The 24,538-nt window shown below is 43.6% G+C and overlaps 1 protein-coding gene and 1 long non-coding RNA gene across 10 annotated transcripts; one reads left to right on the top strand and one right to left on the bottom strand.

The window, feature by feature from the left end:
- Positions 1-1,641: 1,641 nt before the first annotated feature.
- Positions 1,642-16,795, bottom strand: Rtp3 (receptor transporter protein 3). Of its 8 annotated transcripts, none has more exons than XM_046436559.2 (4): positions 6,732-9,818; positions 6,120-6,156; positions 5,652-5,928; positions 1,642-2,892 (listed from the first exon to the last, which is right to left on the bottom strand). In XM_046436559.2, the coding sequence occupies exons 3-4, from the start codon at positions 5,816-5,818 to the stop codon at positions 1,725-1,727; spliced, it is 1,335 nt and encodes a 444-aa protein (XP_046292515.1). In that variant the 5' UTR covers positions 5,819-5,928; positions 6,120-6,156; positions 6,732-9,818; the 3' UTR covers positions 1,642-1,724. The 8 variants fall into 8 exon arrangements, with proteins under 8 accessions (XP_046292515.1, XP_046292512.1, XP_046292513.1 ...); XM_046436556.2 differs by having other exon boundaries at positions 5,652-5,954; positions 6,732-9,817; XM_046436557.2 differs by lacking the exon at positions 6,732-9,818 and adding an exon at positions 6,291-6,716 and having other exon boundaries at positions 5,652-5,954.
- Positions 12,840-17,697, top strand: LOC124087614 (uncharacterized). 2 transcript variants are annotated; one of them, XR_006850170.1, is made up of 4 exons: positions 12,840-13,350; positions 13,622-13,703; positions 15,736-15,868; positions 16,499-17,697. It is a non-coding gene; the product is annotated as an uncharacterized LOC124087614 (long non-coding RNA). The 2 variants fall into 2 exon arrangements; XR_006850168.1 differs by having other exon boundaries at positions 14,510-15,868.
- Positions 17,698-24,538: the final 6,841 nt, after the last annotated feature.

The following is a 24,538-nucleotide window of genomic DNA, read 5'->3' as shown; positions in this document are numbered from 1 at the left end:
GATTAGGGTGTTCCCGGTTTTAAGATAATCGTGTTTAGGGCGTTCCCAGTTTAGGTTCCAGGTTTAAGGTTTAAGATTATTCCTGCTGGGAATAGGGCGTATCCTGCTGCCTGAGTTCCCCTTGAGTTCTCACGGGATTCAGACAGTATATTTTGGAGACAGAAGCCCAGTGGAGGTGGATTTGGGCAGAGAACGTGGATTTCCCCAGAACGTGATTGTAGACGGCTGGTGTGAGTTCGGGAATAAAGAGTTGCTGTTTGAATCTGCAAGCTGTGTGGTGGCTCGTGATTGTGTGCCCAGCCAGACTGCGGCACTCTACCACTTTGAGCCACAACCCCAGCCCTTAATAAGTGTTTTTAGAATAACTGGATAACCTAGCCAAAAGATAAAAGATAAAATTAGAGCTAGTCTTCAAACCATATATCAGAATAAATTCCAAATACATTAGAGATCTAAATGTAAATAAAACCTTACAAGTATTAGAAGAAATTATAGGTGAATTCCTCCATGATATGGCCTCAAAATGTCCACATCCAATCCCCAGCATCTGTGACTATGTACCCTATATGGCATGATATGGTTAAAGTTAAGGTGGTGAGATTATCCTTGGTTATCTTGGATCTCAGCTGGGTCCAATATAATCACGTGAGTCCCTACAAATGGACAATCTTCCCTGGTTCTTATCAGAGAGACATGACTACAGAAAGGGGTCATAGGTGCATCACTGCTGGCTTTGAAGATGGAGGAAAGAGGTTGGGAGCCTAAAAGAACAGGGATGGCTTCCAGAAGCTGGAAAATTCAAGGAAACAGATTTCCTCCTAAAGCCTGCAGGAAGAAACACAGGGTTGCTGAAGCCAGTTTCTCCACTTCTGCTGGAAGGTGGGGTCTGCATAAGCTGCTGCCCTCTGCAGCCAAGAAAAACCCCATTTTAGTGTTAGCAGCTAATCAAGGCAAGAGATGCCTGAAGGCATCAGCTCCCAGGATTGAAGCCAGCAAAGCCAGACTCTTCTCCACATATTACTGAGTGGCATGTTGCAGCTCTTAATGGTGGGCTATGCCCTCCAGTGAGTGTCACAGCAGACCCCAGAAGCTCGCTACCAACTTCTTTCCAGGTTCTTATCTCAAGCAAAAGTGAAAAGAGTAGGATTTATTCAAGTGGGAAAAAGAGACAGAACTCTTAAAGGGTGAGAGGGGACCCAATAGCAGTTTGCTGCTTGAGTATGCTAGTGTCCACTTGGGTCAATGCTATTGATCCAAATTTATATTAATCAGGTCTTGAAAGTCTTAATGCTATTGGTTGGTCCTGCCATCTCCATTTGGGTCTGCCCCATTTGTTTTCCTGCCGTGCCTTAGGACATGGGATAAGGATGGTGGATTGTGGCTGCTTGGAGTGCTGGACTGCCATGATGTGTGGAGGGACATCCACACCAGGTTGGGTCAGCTGCCTGGGGTGTGACAGGTTGGTGCACCTGGCTTGCCTTGGCCCTCGCTCACCATGCCTCAGACCTGCACCGGCATGGTGAGCTCCATGCCTGTGCTTCAGGCCACCCGGCTGCATCTCCTGGGACTAGGGATTGGATTCCCTGTCAGTGCCCTGATTTTAGCCCAGTGAGAACTATATTGGACTTCTGGCATACAGGATTGTAATATAATACCTTTTTATTTTAAGCCAACAAATTTGTTGTTATTTGTTAGAACAACAATAGGCAATTAATACATCCTGCTCAGAAAGTATTTTTTACCATAATCATTGTGACAACGACAACAATGATTAGAAGGAGACAACAGCAGGAAGTGCTTAAGCGCCCTGGTACGCAATTCTGGAATGGGCTGGAATAGAAATGCCCCCTGCTGGAATAGAAATGCCCACTTTCAGGGTAGATCTGGATTCTACTCTCCATCTGGCAAGTGGTGTTTGCTTCTGGGCTCCAAGAAGTGGGGAGGTTTGTAGTGCTTGTGGGCATAGCAAGCAAGGAGGAGGAGGGTAATGGATTTCCTGTCTTTGGTCTGGTGACCCTGGCTGCTGCATCTGTTGCTGTATTGTTTGTGGGAGAAGGCATTCGAGTGGCCCGAACAGGGGGAAGTGAGCTTCTTGGTGGCACCTGTTGGGTTGGAAATCTTGGAGCAGTTGGTGGTTTTGAGCTGTGTCTGACATTGGGGTCAGCCTTGGGAGAGTCAGGGACTTTGGGATTCACTGTGGACCTGGGTGACACCTGTGGGGTTGGAAATCTTGGAGCAGTTGGTGGTTCTGAGCTGTGTCTGACCTTGGGGTCAGCCTTGGGAGGGTTAGAGATTTGGGGGCTCACTGTTGACATGGGTGGCACCTGTGGGATTACAATTCTTGGAGCAGTTGGTGGTTCTGAGCTGTGTATGACCTTGGGGTCAGCCTTGGGAGGGTTAGAGACTTTGAGGCTCACTGCTGGTGTAAGGATCTTGTCCACTCTAGAGGCTGATTGTGAGCAGGGGAGATTGGTACAAGTAGCAGTTAGCCTGGGTTCCCCAGCATCCTTGGAGGGTGTGGGCACTGGTGACTCCTTGGCCAGGCCCAACCCGCTCTGAGCACAGGATCCCTGCAGACATGCCTCACAGTTTTTACTGTCATGTGGCCCTTGAAGACAGATATCCTTGATCGCAGGAATCTCCTCTACAATCTTAAATCCTTCTCTGTAGCATTTCTTCAGAATTCGGATCACCAGGTTATTCAGGACCCTTGAGATGTTCTCCTGTGTGAACTCAGGGACCTCAAATGGAGGCTGGGGGCACTTCTTACATCTCTGGGCAAAGACCCTCATCTTCACCTGGCCCCTGTGCTTCTTCTCACTCCAGTGCATGTGGAAAAGGACCTGGACATGGGCAGAGGCCCAACTGCGAGAGCAGGAAGAACACTGGAACCTGTGGAGATAGAAGATGGGAGCTTCAGCCAGATTATGGGCTGCTGCTGAGGGAGGAAGGAGTCACTGAACACAACAGAGACATGATTGGGTTGGGGTCATGGACTAGCAATGGAAGAAACCACTGAGCTCCTTGTTCTCATCTCCAGTGCACAGGTGATCAAAATAGTCTATCACAAACTGTCTGGGCTGGGAATGGGACCTTGGGCACCTTCTAAGTCCAATGTGCCCTCATTAGAGATGAGGGCACCTCTGGGAGCTCCATGCTCTAGAGCCCAGTGGAATACAAGAGGCTGGACTGGAGCTCCAGTCTCTTGACCCTGAGCCAAGGATCCTTCAAACAGATTTGAACAGGTCAAAGGCTACCAGAGATAGATAACCCAAGATCCCTCTGCTGAAGTCCACGAGTGACAACAGTGGGTATTGGTTAGGTCACAAAGCTACAGATAGATCAGGGAGAGAGACTGAAAAGTCCTTGTCCTAGAGAGAAGCTTTGCCGGCCCTTGGTTGCCCAGGGCCACTGATCTACAGCATCAGGGGAGATCACTGTCTGCAACACTGTCTTCTTTTGCTCCCCTCAACCCCATTCCTTTGCTCAAGGTAGTCTGGAGAATGTTGCCTTGGCCTCCAACAGGGTTCAAGGAAACAACACCGTGTCTCAGCAAGGAGGGTAATTTTCTGAGTTAAGATATTTGCACAAGTACCTCTTAGGACTGGGAGAGAAAGAAGGCAGGAAGCACATGGTACACCCATGACAGGAATTACAGGACAGGCAGAGGGCCACAGCATGGCAGAGACATCTGTGCTCACCCTCCCACTTCCAGCCCCGCTTGCAGTTAGGTTGGGGCCATGGGACCAGATGGTCCATGGAGTACGGGCAGCAGTGATGTGCTCCTTCTAACTCTCCAGCTCTCCCCTCAGGGAACTTGAGAGCCATGTGCAAGGTTAAATCTAGGTGTATTGTCACAGCAGCTGAGCCTAGCTTTGCTGGCCTTGATGCAGGGGTGCCGGCAGTCTGAGATGGGGAATTAGAGGGCAATGAGCAGCATAAGTTAGTGTGGACTCTCCCACACCTCTATTCTAACCTGCCCTCTCGGAATGGACCTGAGGATGAGCCAGGGGGAAGACTCCTAAAAGCTCTGAGCCTTGTGATGTCCACAAGCTGGAAGTCAGCATGGGTTGGCCTTGCACAGGGGACTGGGCCACCTTGAGCTGCCCGTTCACTGCCTTGGCCTGGTCATGGTGTTCTGGCTTCACTTCACAATGGGCCAGCCCAGAGTTCCAAGTTCTTCCAAATAAACAGATTGAAAGTTTGGTCAGGGGCTCCCTATGCCTGCTCTGGCCTGGAGAAGCTCCGCCTCCTCTGCTTGGACCCTCCCAGAGAGGGCAGGAGGCAGGATTTATCCCAGGTCTCCACTCCTTGTGTAGTGGGCAGGGCCCTTCTCCCCTCCCCCCAGGTCTTGGGGCTCCATTTTCCCATCTATAAAAGAAAGGGTGAAATGTTGGGTGATTTCCCAGAGTCCTATTTTTAAAAGATTCTATCAGCATAGAGTAGAGGGGGGCAGGATTGATGTGAGTTGCTCAGTACCCTGCTCCTCTGGATTCTCCCTGAGGGGTCTCCTTGGTGCAGTCCACTAAACCCAGGTTGGCCCACAGTCTCCCAAGGTAGGGAACAAGTGTCACATCCCTTTAGTGAAACAGCTGCCATTCCTCCTCCCAGCTCCCATCTCCCATCTCCCCTGCCACCTCTGCAGACTGAATTCTTTATCTGAACATTAGCCCAAACCAGTGCTGAGGCCTGAAATTATATAAAGAAAAATGATTTTTGGTGGGGGGGGGTACTAGGGATTGAATCCACAGAGCCACATTCCCAGCCCTTTTTATTTTTTATTTTGAGACAGGGTCTCACTAAGTCACTCAGGCTGGCCTTGAACTCATGATCCTCCTGCCTCGGTTTCCCGAGTTTCTGGGATTACAGGCATGCACCACTATGCCTGATGGGAAAGAAGATATTTCATGAAGTCAAAACTTGATGGATGGACTTCTTTCTTTCTGTAGTCTTTAATGTGCAAGCGAGATAGGATAGAATAAAGAAAAAAATAAACAGAAGGAAAAAGAGATTAACACTTCAAATCTAAGAAGGTCCACGAATACCCTCACTTTTGCTCCCCAGGCCAGAATTCTTTAAAATCCCCTGATTCTTAGAGTATTAATGCCTACATACATTGCTAGCTTATACAACCTCTTTTTTTTTTAGACTAAACAAAGACAAAGGAAAAATAATGTTAGAGACCTATGATATAGGTACAAATTCTATTAACCAGATATCAACCAGATGTCAACAAGATGAGAACTAGACCACCACCAACTGCCCTCTTCTCTGTAATTAGAAGAACTGAGCTCACTCCTATATACTTCTCACATTCATACAGTTTCCTTTGAAAGAAGAGTCTTAGACCCCCAAAGCAAGTCTTATTCTTGAGACAGCCTGTACTCATTCTCTCTCCCTGTGTATCCCTTATTTTCTTAATCAAATCTCACTTGGGTCTCTTTCTGATTCATCCTCAAATTCTTTTCTGTGATGTAGGTCAAGAACCCGCCAGGGTGGATTTGAGATCGTCCTCTCTCTTCTGGGGGACCTCCTTGGACCTCTATCAAGTGACACAATTTTGAGGTGGAACCAGAAGAGCAACAAGTGTGCACAGTCAGAAACAAGCAAGGATTTTTTCTGGCACATGTACCACAGCATTCCCCTCTCACCTGGCGAAAGTCCACAGCTGGTATTGCATCCAGCCCGGCTGCAGGACGTTGGGAAGAAGGCCCTTGTCTGCTGTGAGGGTCCATTTGTGCCATGGTTTCACCTCCTGAATTAACGTCTGGAATACTTGCCTCCATGCTTCTATGTCCTGACCCTTCTTGTCCCCCATGGTGTGCCTGAATGGGTTGGGGTCTCCGGAGTCCTGACCAGGTGTGTGGCAGGAGGCGAGGTTGTCCACTTCAGAGAATGAGGGCTCCGAATGTCTCTCCCTGTGAAGACCTAGATTGGGACCATGGGACAGATCTCTGCCCCAGGGGCAAAGGTCAGTTGAGTCAGTTTCCAAGTTCAGAGATTGGCAGCAGGTTCCACAGGGCATTTCAAGACACAGAATTCATGGCTTTATCTATCAAAATATGACCAAAGAAGACAGCTCTGGAATCAGTCTCAGTCTGTCTCTGTTGCCTACTTACCTTTCACCTGGAATGCACCTTTTTACCTCTGGAGTCCCTGTAATGGCAGAGGGAGGTCACAGTTGCTCTTCTCTGTCTAATATTTGAAAATCCTTAAACACTGGGATGATGTGTTCATGCTCCAGGAGGAGAGACACAGAGAAGAAGGACACGGCCATTGTGGGAACTCACAGGGATCCCAGCATCATTGTTCCATGCCCTCTAGGTCCTCACTCATGACTAGTCACAGTTCAAGGGTGTCTTGCAGACACTCAGTGGCCTCCAGTTTCCTAGCATGAGTGGGAGAATGGAGATCCCAAGCCCGATCTTTCACCCTTTGGCAATCAAAGCTGATGTTGTTCCAGGAGATGAGGTGACAATTCTCCAGGTGGGTGAGAGGCCACTGGTTCCAGACCAACCAGAAGCCACCACCCTCTTCCCAGAGGTGCTCTGCTATCACCCCACTTCCTCCAGAAGAGGCAGAGGAGGAGGAGGAGGAAGGAGGGGTGGGCAGAGTAGGGGGCCAGCGCCAGAGTGGCAACAGCCCAGAGAAGGTGGACGAGATTCCTGGAGGCCACACTTCAAGGCATTGTCTATGAACATGGTGGTTCTTCCTGTAATGCAGCCACTGACCTGTGTCCTTGGCTATCTCCCAAGAGGAAAGCTGTACTCTTGGCTGGGAGGAAAGGAAGGAAAAGAGGAGGGGGAGGAGAAGGAAACTTTCTGAGGTCCAGCTGCCCACTGCCTCTGCCCGGATGCAGCTCCTCCCGGGGAAGGCTCACACGGTGGCAGTCTCCCCTCCTCCCTCACCAGTTTTGTTTCCCAACATTATTTGCTCAGTTATAAACTAACTAGATTTGGGAAGCCCTTTCGATTTCTCTCTTTTGATCTTCCCTCTTCAGTCTCTTTCTCTGTGCTACACTTTGCCTGATTATTTCAGCTTTTACTAAAAAAGTGTTCTTTTTGAGGTCCATTTTGCCATGTTCATATTTTTTGGGCATTTCACGGGGGACTTCGCTGTTTCAAACAGCTCCCAAACAGGCTGCTGAAGTGCCATGTACTGTTCCTAACAGCAAGAAGCCTGCAGTACTCCTTACAGAGAAATGCAAGTGGTGGGTAAGCTTCATTCAGCCCTGAGATATAATGCCGTTGGTTGTGAGTTCAATGTTAATGAATCAACAATATATACTAAATAAAATGTCTTTAGACAGTAAAAACACAAGGTCATGCATCAATCAGATTACCAAAATCTTGTGGCCAGTGGTTCTCAGGAACCCAATTCTACATTTCCCTCAGGAGCGCCAGGTAAGAGCCCAGAATGACCAAATAACAAGAAGCAACTGTCTTCTCCTTCGTCTACCTAGTGATTTGCCTTCTTCCTCATTTCTATGGGTAGAATTCGGGTGTTGAATTTAAGTCTCTGCTGTTACCCAGTTTTTGTTCAGAAGGTTACTAACTCCTAGTGTCGTTAGCGAACAGTCCTAGATCCCACAGAATCCCCGGGCCTCTGCTGTCCTCTGTCTCAAGTCTATGTCCCCAAGACCAAAGTCCACAGTTGCACTCTTTCACCAGCCAGTCTCCTAAACTTATGGTTAAGAACTGCTATCAGCCTTCTCAAAGAGGGTGCCGTGGGTTGAAATGTAGCACCCCAAGAGGCATGTCCACCTGCGAGTGTGTATTTGGAGACAAGGACCTTTGCAGATGTAATTAAGGATCTGGAGAGGAGATCTATTGTGGAAGATTTGAAGTTTCTTTTGATGATAGAACATGACACAATGATATGAAGATCGATGGAAGGCAGAACTTTTTAGTATTTACAGCTCTGAACTAGAGAAGCCTGTGAGATGGGCCACACTGGGTGTCTGGAGATAGGGTACAGCGAGGAGAGCTCATGTGTGGCAAGTGCCCTGGAGTTAGGTAGGTCTCATGGGCTCCCTGAGGATTGGCTAATTTGAATAATTTCAAGGGTTCTGGGGACACATGGGTTCTCCCCAGTCACCTGGTATCTGGCCCTGGAGCTGTTAGGGCAAGTGTACAGTGGTCTGGAGTGTGGGCTTCATCTGCTCAAGAAGGGAAATGGATCTACCATCAGTCAGGGCCTCAAAACTGGGTTAAGAACTCATCAGGCAAAACTAAACACAACACGTAAACTATATTACCAGATCATCCCAGACATAGGGTAGGCCCTAAACCCAAGGACAGGTATTCTTATAAGGGAGAGGCAGAGGGACATCTGAGACACAGAGGCATAGGAGAGGGCCACGTGGAGACAGAAGCAGAGACTGGCTTAAGGCTGCCACAAGCTGAGGAAAGTCTGGTACCCATAGAAGCTCTGAGAGGCAGGAAAGGATTCTCTCGAGAGCCTTTAGAGGAAACGTGGTATTGTACTGCTGACCCTTCCAGAAATGTAAAAGAATAGGTTTATTACGTTTTTTTTTTTTTTACAGCAGCCCTAGGAAATAAAACCTCCTGGGCATCCCAGCTGTCCTGAAGGCTGGACTCCCCTGCCTGCTTCTCCATCAGGTGCAGGGGACAGGAGGAGACCTCAGCACATGCCTAAACTCATGTGGCCTTCTTTCTCCTACTTACTATCACTTCCATGGGTTCAGAGCCTTACTATTTGTTGACTGAACAATTTTATTAATTCCTTAGCTCATGTTCTTCCCTTCTCTCTTAAAAAAACATGCTTTACAGAGTTGCTGAAGAATTCCTCCAAAAATCCAAATGCCACCGTTGGCTCTGGTGGCCTCTTTTCCCTAAACACGATCTGCTGGACTGTGGCTCATATTATCTCTTCTAAGTCCCTCAAATATCCTTATTAGACAGGACTTCTTTAATTTCCTTAAATAAAATAATAACCCTTCCTCTTAGCCTCCCCCCACTCTCTTATCTTCTCACTATCCTGTTTTTTCATTTATTTGCTTTTAAATCACTTCTTGCCTTAGTTCCTAGGAAACTGCCAGTTCTAAGACAGAAAAGGAGGGAATTCTGATTTATCTGAATAGTGCTTGGGTATTTAGTAATTGCTTGATTAAGTGCTGAATGAATTCTGTCCCAAACTGTATTATGGCTCCGTAGAACTATGCCAGCTTGGGGTCTGGATGTGGGAAGAGAGAAGTGGGGTGGGATGGTCTTGCAGTTGTCTTATAGCTTTTAGGAAGGCAACTGTCCATGGTTTTCTGGGTCTGGGCTTTGGAATTATCTCCATTTTCCTCTGATAACTTGCCTCTTCTGAGTCTTTCTTGGACTTGGCATCATCCATGATCTAGTCATACTAACATAGTTCTCTCAGATTCCCAACTTTAAGTTTATTCGAGGTAAGTGTATTCAAGGTAAATCTCTTTCCCTTTCAAACTTGGTCAGTCTTAACCTCTATGATCTTCTTATTGCTAAGCTGTTTAATAAATATGGCTTCCCCTGTTTTTCTTTCATTTTGCACTGTTCCTGTGCTGAATGCAAGAGAAAAACAAAAGAACAACAACAAAAATCATTGACCCAAACTCACCAACCACCTGAGATAAGATTCACAGCCCAGGCCACGGCTTATGTAATGAGCAATTCAGAACCAATAGGAAGCCATGTGATTTCAGAACCTGTGGACTCCCCTGCCACCACCCAGCAGGTGTACCTGTGACATCTCGACCAGATACACAGGTCAGGAGGCCAAAAGGGTCTGAGGTCATGGAGCTCAGGGGCCCTGGTTCTGAACACCTCCAGCCTCACTGCTCTGAGGCTTAGTGTTTTTTGAAGCCTTTTCTTCTTGTGTGTTTCAAGCTTGTTTTCACAATTCTGTTGTAAATGGTGAAAAAAGTCTAAATATAAATAATTGTTATTAAATGTTCTTGGTCCAGCACAACCCCCGCCCCTGGGGGTGCCAGGAAAGTTGTCTCTGAAGGAGAATCCAAGTAGTTTCTAGGGAGAAGGGGGAACTGACAACTAATGATGATGGATTTTCAGCATGCTCCAGTCAAAGGCATAGACAGAGGTTTATTTATGAAAGTAGATACATACTCAAGGGAGAATGGGGCTATCACCAGGGGAAAAGACAGCAATTCCTTCCTGTGGGGTGTTAATACTTATGGAGGGCTGTTTCTAGGTTCTATCTAGAGATAGAGCCAGGGTGGAGCTTAATTTGGGGCTAGTTGAGACTTGGGAATGCGTCAAGGGCACGTGCTCGTGCTCAGGAGTTCCAGTTGTTCCTGGCTGTGTTGGTTCATCGGTGTTTACCCTGGGACTCAGTATTTCTCCCTTTATCCCCCAGTTTCTAATTCTGGCAAACAGTCAGCAGCTCCTGGGGCTGCCTCAGGGCGGGGGCGGGGGGGGGGGGGCTGCAAAATCACAGCTGCATTTGAACTTCCTCATCAGTGAACTTCCAATTCGATCTTAGTACAAGTACCCTAAAGTCAGTATCATCTACTAATAGTTTGTTCCTGGAGTATCTGAAATGCGAATTTAACTGGGCATCCTGGATTTTATCTTTTGCTAAATACCCTGGTCCGGGTGCCTGAATGCTCTGCCTTCTGCCCTCTGCCCAGCCAGACGCTGCAGGGCCCCCGGCTTCTGAACTAGCATCCCCTACTATGAAGGTTCGAAAACCAGCAGCATCAGCTATAGCGGTGTCTATGCCAAATATTACAAATCTCGCGAGAACGCTTAGGGCCCGGAAGTGTGGCCTGTGTCCCGGAAGTGTGGCAGGTGTGCCAGAATTATGGCCAATGGCTGGCGTGGCTCTGCACCATCTGGACCACAGTTCCTGGGTCTGAATCTAGGGCCAAGTCCTCATTTGGGGGCCTGAAGTGAGAAGAGTTAGGCTCCCTCTGCCCGAACTGTGTGTGCATGAGTTTACAAACTCCATTACAGAACCTTCACAAATGAATCTCTAAATTATTCAAGTTTTATGGTTTATATCCTCCTACCCCACAAAATATACCTCAAGCCCTGGTGAAGGGAAAGGGAGAAAGTAGCGGCGAGGTGACCTGCAGAGGGGAGACTGGCCTGGGCTGGCTGTGCTGCCCTAGGTCCCTGGGAGTCTCACTGATGAAAGACCCAAGTGAGCCAAACCCTGGCTTAAAACTCTATGTTAATCCCACCCTTGCCTGAGCCGGATCCTCCTCAGTCCCAGTGTATTGTCTAGAAGTACAGTAGACTTCCTGAATAAAGAGTTATGCACAAAACCAGCAAACGCTTTTTCACAGACACTATACACTATGCAGAGACAGTGGAGGGCATTTTAAAACGTTTAATTAGGGAACTATTGAGTGCTGGCCCAGGGTCTCACCACAGACACCCCTGCTTCATCTGTTACTGACTCCTGGAAGGACTTCCAGTTTACTCTTTGATGTATTTCCTTAAGTTTTTTTTTTTTTTTTTTTTTTTTTTTTTGAACCTGCAGCTATTCTGATAACCCTAAGTACGGCTCAAATATTTAGGCCACATTAAAAAAAAAAAAATAGACATAAATACACATCTGTTTCTCTTTCATATCTGTTTATCCTGGTTTTAAGATCTTGAACTTTGATGTTTTATTGTAAATGCCATATACCTATAGAATAGCAGGTAAAACACATATGCTTATTGTCAGCCGAATTATAAAGCAATTACTCATATAAATACCATTAGGTTCAAGAAATAGAATATTGCCATCATTGTAGAAGTCCTCAAGTGTCCCCCCCTCCCCTCATCAAAAATGCTTCCTCATCTCTAGAAGGAAACCATTTTTCTAAGTGTTGGGGTATGAACTGATAAATACAGTCAATAAGAGTGTAAGTTATAGGTTATAGATTAGTAAAAAATTTAGAGATATAAGATTTTGATAAGTGAGATAATTATTAAGCAAGAACTGTCCTATACTGGCCCAAGACTCCATTTTGCTGCCTCCTATAAAAAACTGTTCCAAGAGCTCTTTCTGAGAAACTGAAATGAAGGCTATTTTCTTATAATATATTGTTTTCTGTACTTTGTACCTCACAAAATGTACTCAACCCAGGATATGGTGGTCTTGGTGACCCAAGACTTTGAAGTAAATTCTCGTCCCTGCTAACCACCTGCTTGAACTCAGGATACAGTTGTCTAACACTTGCTCAAACCCAAGATGCATGCGATTGTCTTGAGTTGCTGTGCTAATTGCTGTCTTAGCTTCCATGGTTGGCTTGCTTGCATGATGCTAAGGAAAGTCCCTGAGCTGTGGTTTTTGTCCTTAAATTCCCAAGCCACAGGCCAGGAAATTGCTGTTCTCTTACATAGCTTCAGTCTCTATGGGTGGGTGACAGTCCCTGGCTAGGTAAATATAGCTCTCTTTGATTTGAATTCTGACATAGAGTGTTTTCTGAAGCAGCTCCCAATAACCTCTTGGGGGCCTGTTCGGGATGAAAGAGATATTTCTCTTCTCAGAAATGGGAGAATGCTCAGAAACACCCAAGAGACCTGGTGAGTCAGAGACTAGCTGGGGAAGGCCTCTGAGGAGAACTCCCCAGCCCTGGGTCCTCTCCTCATTGGCTCCTGCCAAACCTGCAAACTGCCTATTTGAGAGCATTTGCAGTTTGCACCTGCGACTTAGTTCTCCTGGGAAAGGTAAGCTTGAAACTTGGAACTTGATTTGAGTGGCTCCACAGTCTGGGGTCGTCAGGTAAGGCTGGATGCAGCATATACTTCCCGGTCCAGGGCAGTGTCGAGATGTTGCCTCTGGCCCATCTGGGTTTAAAAATTGGGGGGTGGGGTGGGGTGGTGGAAACTCCATCTAAATCTCTGGTCAACTAGGTTTGTTTATGGCGCCTTGTCTGTTGTGTGTCTCACTGTTGGTCTCAGTCTCATTATGGGTCAAAATCCGTCCACTTCATGTTCGTTTTGTAAACCCCTTAAATGTTTTTTGTCTAACTTTAAAGAGTTTTCAAAGAGAATAACTAATGATAAAACATCATGTAATGCTTCCTCTCTCAGAAAACTTTGTGAATTAGACTGGTCAGGCTTTAAGTCGGATGGCCCCCAGAAGGGATTACCGGCCTCTCCACCGCCTATCAAGTTCATAGAGTCATCTCCGGGTGGCCTGGCCATCCAGATCAGTTGCCCTATATACAGATTTGGATTGAAATCCTCCTAGAAGAGCCAAGATGGTTAAGATTTTGCCTTACAGGAACAGCTAAAAAACCAAAACCAAAACTTGTCTTGCTAACAAAACCTTCCTCCCTGAAGAAGAGTCCAACAAGAGAGCTCCTAGGACCTGGATCTTCCTCCTCTGGATCCCTCTGTTCCTCAGGTGCCTAGTACCCGCTCGATGCCCAAGCCTTCCCATCCTATACCCAAACTCCGGTCCCTATACTTCCCCTCTGTCAGGCTCCCCCTTCCACATCGGGAGAAAGAGGAAACCGTTTCATAATATATGTTCCTTTTTCTACTAATAATTTCTCTGTTAAAATCAAAAGAAAAGCCCCCAAACTACTCTCTCGGCATTGATGGCCAACCCTCTGATGATCCAGCTCATGTGGAACTCATTTTCCCCTCAATTCGTCCCAATTGGACAAACACAGGTATGGAGGTGACTGATCAGTACGCCAGGCTCCACTGAGAGAGATCAAAGCAGCCAGTAGAAACCCCACCAATTTGGCAAAGGTAAGTGAGATATTTCAAGGATCAGATGAACCCCTGGCTGCTTTCCTGGAGTGCCTTCTCAAGGCTTATCATGTGTACACACCCATAAACCCAGAGGTTCCAGAGAATAGAAGGGCTCTTAATATTGCTTTTGTAACATAATCGGCCCCAGATATTAGGAAAAAGTTACAGAGACAGGAAGGATTTAAGGGAAAGATGCTGTCAAAATGGGTGGAAATAGCCCAAAGGGTCTACAATAGCAGAGATCCCCCAACAAAGAAAAACAGGCTAAAAGGTTGACAAGAGTCACGGTGATGGCTATGTCAGAGTCTCAAGGCACCTTAAGGCCTCAAGCCCCTGGACAACAACCCCCAAGGGCTCCACTCCCTAAACAACAATAGCCCCCAGGAATGGAAAGTAAGGGGCCAATTTCTAATGAGAACTGACTTAAAAAAGGGAGGATAACTCACTTGTTCCTTGTGAGGCACAGCCAACCTGTCATTAAAAGGGCCAGAAGCTTTTATATGCATATATATGTATACAACACACACACACACACACACACACACACACACACTTGTCCAATTGAGGAAGAATACCTGCTCTTAACAAAAGACCCCTGTACCCCACCTTCTGATGTCCTCACCAGATTCCAAAAAAAAAAAAAAAAAAATCCCAGGGGTTTGGGCAGAATCCAATTCTCCTGGCTTAGCGGAGCACCTGCCACCTAGTATAGTGCAGCTCAACAGCACTGCCACTCCTGTGCAGATCCGCCAGTATCCTATCAGACTGGAAGCTAAAAAAGTCATAGCCATTCATATCCACAGGTTGCGGGGAAGCTACTATCCTGATCCCCTGTCAATCAGCCTAAAACACGCCATTGCTGCCTGTCCAGAAACCTGAGACAAAAGACTACGGACTGGAACAGGACCTAAAAGAAGTCAACAGGATGGAAAGCATTCATCCCATAGTACCAAATCCCTACACTCTTCTCAGTTCATTGCCTCCTTTTCGCCAAGTGTACACTTTCCTGGATCTCAGAGATGCCTTCTTCAACTTGCCATCAGCTAAGCTAAGCCAACCAATTTTTACTTCTAAATAGTCAGATCCAGACGGGAGATTTTTAGGACAATTGACTTGGACACAGTTGCCATAAGGATTTAAAAACTCTCCAACTCTATTTGATGAGTCCCTAAGCTGGGACCTCACAGCTTACAGGCAGCAACACCCTGAGACTGAACTTTTACAATATGTAAATGATCTCCTGACAGCAACCCAAACTATGACTAAATGTGAACAGGCCACCAACAACTTGTTAAAAACCTTAGGGTACCGGGTGTCAGCTAGAAAGGCCCAATTGTGCACCTCAACAGCCACCTACTTGGGCTACCACCTGAAAGAAGGAAAAAGGATTCTGTCGCAGGACAGAATTAAAGCAATCATGCAGATTCCTCGCCCCAAGACTAAGTGTCAGGTACGAGAATTCCTCGGGGCCATTAGGTATTGCCACCTTTAGATCCTTGGTTTTGCTGAACTAGCCCAGCCCTTGTATGTTAGTACAGGGGGGAAAAAGGACTCTCTGACTTGGACTGAAAAAACAAAAACAAACAAACAGACAAACAAAAACAAGAGACATTTGACAAACTGAAGCAAGCCCTAGTCTCTGCTCCTGCATTGGACCTCTCAGATGTTCTGAAGCCATTTCAGCTGTTTGTACATGAAATCAGGGGAATAGCCAAAGGATGCAAACTCAGACTTTGGGGCCATGGAAACATCTATCCAAAAGACTGGACTATGTTGGGGCAGGATGGCCAAACTGCCTCTGAGCCATCGCTGCCACAGCAATCCTGGTTAAGGAGGCAGATAAGCTTACGTTGGGGCAAGATTTATAGGTGGTAGCTCCACATGTGGAAATCTTACTCTGGAGCCCTCCAGAGCACTGGCTCTCCAACGCTCGTACCACCCCACACCAGGCCCTTCTTCCAGACCAGCCCAGAAAAAAATTCCTAAAAACTTCAGCTTTTCACCCTCATCCTGATGATGATCCCTCTAGGCCACTGCACGACTGCCAGGAAATCTTGGAGTTGACTCCAGAATGTCCAGTGGGACCTGATGGACACACCGTGGCCAGACCCAGATGAGACATGCTACTCTGATGGCAATAGCTACGTCCAAAATGGAATCAGGTATGTGGGGACAGCTGTAGTTACTTTAAATGAAATTGTCTCGGCTCAGCCTCTGGGACATAGAACTTCTGCACAAAAGGCAGAGCTAATTGCACTTACCTAGGCTCTCAGACCCGGCAAAGGAAAATCTGTTAATATCTACCCTGTCAGTAGGTATGGTTTTCCTACTGTTCATGTACAGGGAGATCTCTATAAAGAATTTACAGGAACAGACTACAAAGAAAAACACCAAGAGAAAAATAAGAAGTGGACTTCACTAAAGTAAAACCCAGACAATATGGTTATAAATATTTGCTGATATATGTGGACACTTATTCAGGAGATAATTCCTCAATTTGGCCTCCCAATAGCCATGGGGTCCGATATGGCCCAGCTTTCATAGCTAAGATAACTCAAAATTTATCTAAAATCTTTAGAATTAAATGGGACGTACATTGTATATAGGCCTTAGAGTTTAAGACAAGTAAAAAGGATAAATAGAAATCTAAAAGACACCCTTACTAATTACACTTGGAGATTGGCATAGACTGGACGGGTCTTCTTTTTCCCTTTGTTCTAAGACCACCCCTGCTGGTTCCCAGACTAAAAGATAAAAAACTAGCTGAAATAAGTGACCACTCATTTCTTAAGTCCTCACAGGCTCTCCAGCAAGCCTCCCACAGACTCAGGCTTTAACAAAGAGTCCGGCAGCTAGCTGCAGGAGAGAACTTCACTCACCTATTCCAGCCGAGCCATTATCCATTCACCTTGGAACCTCGCGGGCACAGACCCTTTCCAGCCATCCTGACCACTTCTACTGCTGTAAAAGTCACTGGAAAACAACATTGGATTCATCACTCCCAAATCAAGAAGCCAGCTCCAACAGAAGATACAGCCGAGGACAACCGACGATGAACAGTACCCTAGATTTTTACTTTCTGTTTTTGTTTCCCTTTCAGACATGCACACTGCACACAGCGGTACTTGGAAATTCTTGAGGCCAGAAAAAGACAGGAAGCCTGCTTCTAAAGATTAGACTGCTGGTCCTTGAAAAATATGATTATGACATGGTCAACTTAGATAACACGAAACTTAAATAAACAATGATTTGATTTAGTCTCATAAAACCAGTGGGGAATGTTGTGGTGTGAACTGATAAGTACAATCAATAAGAGTGTAAGTTATAGGTTCTAGATTAGTAAAAAATATAGATTAGAGATATAAGATTTTGTTAAGTGAGATAAGACAATTATTAAGCAAGAGCTGTCATAGACAGCCCTAAGACTCCATTGTGCTGCCTTCTATAAAACACTGTTACAAGAGCTGTTTCTGAGAAACTGAAATAAAGGCTGTTTTCTTATAATGTATTGTTTTCTGTACTTAGTACCCTACAAAATGTATTCAACCCAGGATATAGTGGCCTTGGTGATCCAAGACTTTGCACTAGATTCTCGCCCCCTACTAACCACCTGCTTAAACTCAGGATATGGTTGTCTAACACTTGCTCAAGTCCAAGATGCGATTGTCTTGAGTTGCTGTGCTAATTGCTATCTTAGCTTCTATGATTGACTTGCTTGCATGATGCTAAGGAAAGTCCCTGAGCTGTGGTTTTTGTCCTTAAATTCCCAAGCCACAGGCTAGGAAATTGCTGTTCTCTTACATAGTTTCAATCTCTATGGGTGGGTGACAGTCCCTGGCCAGGTAAATAAAGATCTCTTTGATTTGAATTCGGACTTAGAGTGTTTTCTGAGGCAGCTCTCCATAACACTAAGCTTGATGTAATGGTGTAAACAATACAGTTTCACTTTGTCTTTTAAAAATGCTGCATAAATAAAATCAAACTACATGCATCATTTTGTCTTGCTTCTTCAACAGTATAAATATGTGAGATTCACCCAGGTTGCTCCACATAACAGTAATTTATGCATTCTCTATTCCTCAAATTCCACTGAATTAATATTACAATATATTTATCTATACTATTGTAATTAAGCAGTGTGTATTGCTTTCAGTGTTTGCCTGTTGTAATACTGCAAATTCTTAGATGTGTCTTCCAAGAGATTTGTCAGTTTTTGAAAGTGGTACCAATCTACTTTTCCTCCTGTATTGTATGAGCATTTCAATTGCTCTGCATTGTCACCAACAGTTATATTACTATTCTTTAACATTTAGCCTTTCTAGGGGGGGCATGTAGAGATTATCTCATCATTGTTTAAATTTATGTTTCCCTGATTAATGTTGAGGTTTAACATCTATTCATGGTGACTACCTTTTGTTGATGCTTTATTGTATAGTATCAAGTCTTTTCTGGGGATCTTTACAACAATAAATTTGGAAATATAGAGGAAAAGGATAGCTTTCTAAAGTTGTAGAACTTATTGAAGAGAATTTAACATCTGAACAGTCCTATAATTATTAAAGAAAACTACAGAGAATGGTAGTAGGTTCTGTGTTCTAGATCCTTCTACAAAGTATTCTAATACTTTGATAATTCCAATCTTACATAATTTCTCCCTCCATGTGTCATAGAAAGAATATCACAGTTGGTAAATAATTTTTATTGGGCTAGTATAACTTTGATCCTAAAAGCAACCTAGAAAACAAATTACCAATATCCTCTAACAACTTAAGTCATTAAACAAGACAAAACAAATTGGCAAAATGACTCTAGCTATATACTTAAAAAAATTTCTTGATCAAGTTAAATTTTTGCAGGAATGCAAAAATATTTAAACGTTGAAAATTGTATTATTGCAATTCATCATAATAATCTGTAATGTTCAAAACTGTTGGGAAAAAAAAGCTTTTCAGTAAAATCCAAAGTCCATGTAAACCCAAAATCAAACAAACCTCCCCTACCGAAACCAAGAAAAGCAAACTTAGCAAACTAGGAATAGAAGGGAATTACTTAGTCTGATAAAGAGTCCCTAATAAAAACCAATAGCAAAACCATTCCAAAAGGTGAAATAGTAGAAGCTTGTTTATCCCTTTAAAATAAGAAGGGAGTCAAGGGTAGACATCATTATTTAGCTAAACTATTCAACCTTAGAGTCCTAGCCAGCCCAATTAGTTGTTAATAGAAAGATTATAGAGAAGAATTTAAAAGTGCTACTATTCACAGAGAACATGATTACTTACTAGAAGAAAACTCCCAAAAGAATCTAAAGAGAAGTGAGGAAAATTTATAAAAGTTCAAGTTATAAGAGGCATATACCAAAGCCATGTGCATATTTATATACTGACAACAATTAGAAAACGAAAGATATTTTAAATGACATTCACAATAACAGTTACAAAAAAAAAAAAAAAAAAAAAAAGGACCTAAGAGTAAATCTAACAAAAAATGTTGAAAAAAATTCAGGGAAAAATTATTTAACTTATAATAGACATTAACTAATAAGATCCAAATCTTTCCCCAAAGGAGAGCTATACTGTGTCCATGGGCCAGATGATTAAACATCACTAAAATGTTGATTTTTTTCAAACATAGGTTCAATACTCCAACATATGGGGGCAGGCAATGACTTTCTCAATAGACCCCTAAAGCTCAGGAGATAAAGCCAAGAGTTAATAAATGGAATGGCATCAAATTAAAAAGCTGATGCACAGCAAAGGAAACAGTTAAGAATGTGAAGAACCCATAGAATGGGAGACAATCTTCACTAGCTACTCTTCTGACAGAGGATTAATATCCAAAATGAAAGGAAAGTGACTAAGACACTCAGAGCGACCAAGAGATCTTTATTGTGGTGGTGTCTGATCGACAGGGAAAAAAGAGAGAGAGAGAGAGAGAGAGAGAGAGAGGAAAGAGAGAAAAAAGGCGGGGGGGGGGAGAGAGAGAGGAAAGAGTGAGAGAGAGTGAGGGGGGCCCGGCAGGAGAGAGTTTTTATAGCCAAAATCTAATGGGGTCTCTGGGTCTGCAAGCTGCCTTGTTGGTGTACAATGATTGGATCATACAGTAGTTGCTAAGGGTGTCATCTTCTGCCCTCAGGCTGACCGGGCAGATGTTGGTCGTGGGTTCCGTTGCACCAGGCGGGTGGGAGTTGAGTGTTCAGCCTTGAGTGGGGTTGAGTGTTCAACCTTGAGACAACAAGAGATAAGGAACCAGACAGATGGGGGCTGAATGTCCAGGCTACCCTGCAGCTAACATTCGGTCAGCCTGCTCTGCAACTAACACAAAATGTATAAAGAACTCAAAAACTTAACAACAAAACAAAACAATAATAAATGGGCAAATGAACTAGAATGACACTTCTCAAAGGAAGAACTACAAATGGCCAGCAAATATGAAAAAGTATTCAATATCATTAGCAATTAGGGAAATGCAATTGGAAACTACACTGAGATTTCATCTTGTCCTAGTTAAAAACATCAATTAATAAGAATACAAACAATAGCAAATGCTGGAGAGAATGTGGAGAAAAAGAAACATTTTTATACTGTTGGTGGGATAGTAAATTAGTACAACCACCAGGCATGAAACCACCATATGATCCGGCTATCCCACTCCTCCTTTTTAAAGAATTAAAAACCCAACATAGTACAGTGACACATGCATACCCATGTTTATAGCAGCGAAATTCACAATTAGCCAAACTATGGAACCAGTCTACATGTTCATCAGTGGGTGAATTGATAAAGACAATGTGGTGTGTGGAGTTTTATTTAGTCATAAAGACGAATGAAATTATGTCATTTGCAGGAAAATAGAACTTGAAAACAGTATGTTAAGCAAAATAAATTGAACTCAGAAAGCCAAGGGTTGTGTATTTTCTCCCACATGTGGAAGCTAGAGAGGAAAAAGGGAAAAGAAAGGTGTGTGTGTGTGTGTGTGTGTGTGTGTGTTGGTAGGTATCTCCTAAAAAACAACAGGAGATCAGCAGAGTAAGGGACCAGGGGGAGGGAGGAGGAGAGAAAAGGAGGAAAAACTGGGATATGATATTAGTCAAATTATATTGTTATATTGTGTGCATGTACAAATATGTAACCACAAATCCCACCATTATGTACAACTATAATGAACCATTAAAATATGCAAAAATGTCAATTCTTCTTCAATTAATCTTCAAGTACTGAAATTTCAGTCAAAATCATGATGGATGTTTTCAAAGACTTCATTGTCATGCTTGGTTCTAGAATTTGAACAGAAGAGCAAAAGGCCAAAGTAACCAAGAAAATTTTAAAGATCAAGTTGAGGTGGGATTTTCCCTACTAAACATCAAAGCTTGTTTTTTTTTTTTTAAAAAAAAAAAAAAAAACTATAGTAATAATAAAAAAAACTATAGCAATCAAGGCAATGTGCAGAAATTGGCCACCTAAATGGACCAATTGGTACCCAGAAATATGGTAAGTGAGGGTGATATACTGAAGATTTTTAGAAAAGATAGAGTTATCAAAAATTGTTCAAGGATTATAAACCATCCAATAAACAACAGTTAGTCCCCCATCTTAATTTCCTGAAGAATAAAGGAAAACAAAATTTAGAAACCTTTTGAAGTACATACTTAGAGGACATAAAGATCTATGTGGTTTGAAAAAGGAAAACACAAAATAGGAGAAGGTGTCATTAACCCATTTAAACTAAGAAAGGGTTAATAGACTATATGAATCACTTGTACAAATCAGTCAGAAAATCATAAACAACCCAATAGAAAATCATAAACAACCCAATGGGTGAAAGATATGATTCAGCAATTTATAGAAGAGAGAATATTAACTTTTTTTTTTCTTTTTGTGTACTGGGGATTGAACTCAGGGGCACTCAAACACTAAGCCACATCCCCAGCCCTATTTTCTATTTGATTTAGGAACAGGGAGGGTCTCACTGAATTGCTTAGTGTCTCACTTTTGTTGAGGCTGGCTTTGAATTTGTGACCCTCCTGCCTTAGCCTACCTAGCTGCTGGAATTACAGGCGTGTACCACCGTGCCTGGCCTGATGAGCTTTTGAAAAGTTGGGGTTCAACCTCACTTGTAATCCAGAAATGAAAATGACAGTCAAAATGATGTGGCACTATATGGCTGTGAGATTTGCATATTCTGGAACTTCTGAAATACCAAGTATTGATATACACATGGACCAATAGAGACAAATGTTACTGCTGCTATTGGTAGAAATTAATACAACCACTTTGGAAGCAGTATGGCATTAAAGATTATGTTCTGTTTGGCAATTCTACTTCTATGTGCACTAACTAACAGAGAAACACGTATATAGAACACTGATATGTACTGGAATACTTACAGAAATACCATTTGAAAACAAAACCAAATGGAATCACCTCCATCTGACCTCAGTGAATTATTGAACAAATTACACTACAACCAACCTGTGGAATTCTATATAGAAGTGAAAATGAATGGACTAGAGTTTGGCAAACTTCAGCTTTCAGCCAAATCTGGCCCATTATTTAATTTTATATATCTCAGAACTAAGAATGGTTTATAAAATGGACCTTTGCAATAAGATAAGGAACTCTAACTTTGGTATTATTCCATTCAAAAGGACTTCACTCTTCTAGACCTGTATTACCAACAAAAATTGTATTATTATTGTTACATTTTGAATTTCATCAATAGAGATTTGTGGAAATTTTTCATTCCCTCTTATCATATAAGTGCCTACATAATATTGTTAATTTTCTTCTTGGTCCACAAAGCCTAAGTATTTACTATTTTACTCTTTACAGAAGGAGGATTTACCATACACACACATCAGATAGAGCACTAATCTTCAGGATATAAAAAGAACTCGAAAAACTTGGCACCAAAAAGACAAGCAACCCAACCAATAAATGGACCAAGGAACCACACAGATACTTCTCAGAAGATATACGATCGATCAACAAATATATGAAAAAATGTTCAACATCTGTAGTAATTAGAGAAATGCAAATAAAAACTACTCTAAGATTTCATTTCACTCCAATCAGAATGGCAGTTATTAAGAATACAAGAAATAAAAAGTGTTTGCGAGGATGTGGGGGAAAGGGCACACTCATACATTGCAGGTGGGACTGCAAATTGGTGCAGTCAATCTGGAAAGCAGATTGGAGATTCCTTAGAAAACTTGGAATGGAAGCACCATTTGACCCAGCTATCCCACTCCTTGGTCTATACCCAAAGGACTTAAAAACAGCCTACTACAGGGACACAGCCACATCAATGTTTATAGAAGCACAATTCACTATAGCTAAACTGTGGAACCAATCTCGATGCCCATCAGTAGGTGGATGGATCAAGAAACTGTTATATATACATATGGAATAATACTCAGCAATAAAAGAGAATAAAATTATGGCATTTGCAGGTAAATGGATGGAGTTGGAGAATATAATGCTAAGATAAGTAAGCCAATCCCCCCAAAACCCCAAAACTGAATGTTTTCTCTGATAAGTGGATGCTGATCTACAATGGTGGGCAGGGCATGGGAAATATGGAAAAACTCTGGATTGGGCAAAGGGGAGGGAAGGGAAGGACAGGATCATGGGGATAGGAAAGACGGTAGAATGAGACAGACATCATTACCCTAGTACATGTATGTTGCATAAATGGTATGACCCTACTTCGTGTACAACCAGAGAAGTGAAAAATTGTGTTCCATTTGTGTGCAATGAAACAAAGAACATTCTGCTGTCATGTATAACTGATTAAAATAAATAAATTAAAAAAATATGAGGGAACAATTACAGAGCCTCTTTAAGGGCCCCAGTCCATTGGGCTACTGGGTGCTGCTGGGTGGTCTGGTGCTGATTTGGGCCTTTCCTTGGGGAACCAGGAGAGCCTGTGGCTGGGCATGTGGCTGCAGACTATCTTGGAAGCAGCACTAGTCAGTATTTTCCAGCTTGGGCCCGAGAGAGTGAAGGCTGTCTATCCCCTAAATGCTGCAAGAAGCCTCAGCCAGCAAAGGATGCCATGGTCAGCTCAGGGAGTAGAGAATACCCCAGACTCAGATGAGAGTTTATTGTAACTTGGGGTTTCTTTTAGTCTAGTTTCCTTTTTGCCCCTACCCCCTTATGCCTGAAGGGTCTCAGAGAAGCTTACCTGGTCCAGGGGCATCAGACACACTCTCCAGTGTCACAGAGGAAAACCAGGAAGAGCCACGAGGAAGGAACCACATGGGACCAAGATCCAGGTGAATGCTCAAGGCTGGGGTTGGGGGTGGGCCGCTAGCCAGCTGCTGCTGACACCAGCCCAGGTGCACACGACACTAGCCCGAGCTTGCATTTCTCATCCCATTGACTTTTTCTCAACCCCGAGGTGCTGCAATTGGGCTGCTCTATTAAATTAGGACACACTCCTCTAGGACCAAGGCACACTTTCTGTCCCAGAGAGAATGTTCCTAGAATAGTGGAGGAGTTAGTAAGGAGACTCTGCATTGTACCCTAGGCTGAGTAAGAGTCACTGAGAAAGGATTGAAAATGTCACACACCCCAAACAGACTGGGAACCACGAGGCATGAGACCACGGTCACATAGGTCATTTTGACCTAGTGTGGTAGGTTTCTGCAGACTGCTTAATGCTATGAAGATAATAAATAACCTCATTAAAAGCCTTTTCCTTCTTATCACAATTTCTAACTGGGTCATACAACATAAGTGACCCACCGCTGATTAATATCCTGTGTTGTTATTGTCAACGAATATAATTGCAACAACCAGTTTGCAGTTTCCTCATTCTCCTTTTAAAAAAAT

Source organism: Marmota monax, unplaced genomic scaffold (assembly GCF_021218885.2).
Source record: "Marmota monax isolate L192 unplaced genomic scaffold, Marmota_monax_Labrador192_F-V1.1 WCK01_AAM20220418_F8-fsc00021, whole genome shotgun sequence".
Lineage (NCBI taxonomy): Eukaryota > Metazoa > Chordata > Mammalia > Rodentia > Sciuridae > Marmota > Marmota monax.
This window is presented reverse-complemented; position numbering and strand designations above follow the sequence as displayed.

What these genes read in the sequence shown, in the direction of transcription:
- Rtp3 (XM_058576478.1), bottom strand. Translation starts at nt 6,025, where the DNA reads ATGCCCTGTGGAACCTGCTGCCAATCTCTGAACTTGGAAACTGACTCA. An exon ending in CAGCTGTGGACTTTCGCCAG is followed by an intron (nt 2,893 to 5,651) that starts GTGAGAGGGGAA and finishes CTATCTCCACAG; the next exon opens with GTTCCAGTGTTCTTCCTGCT.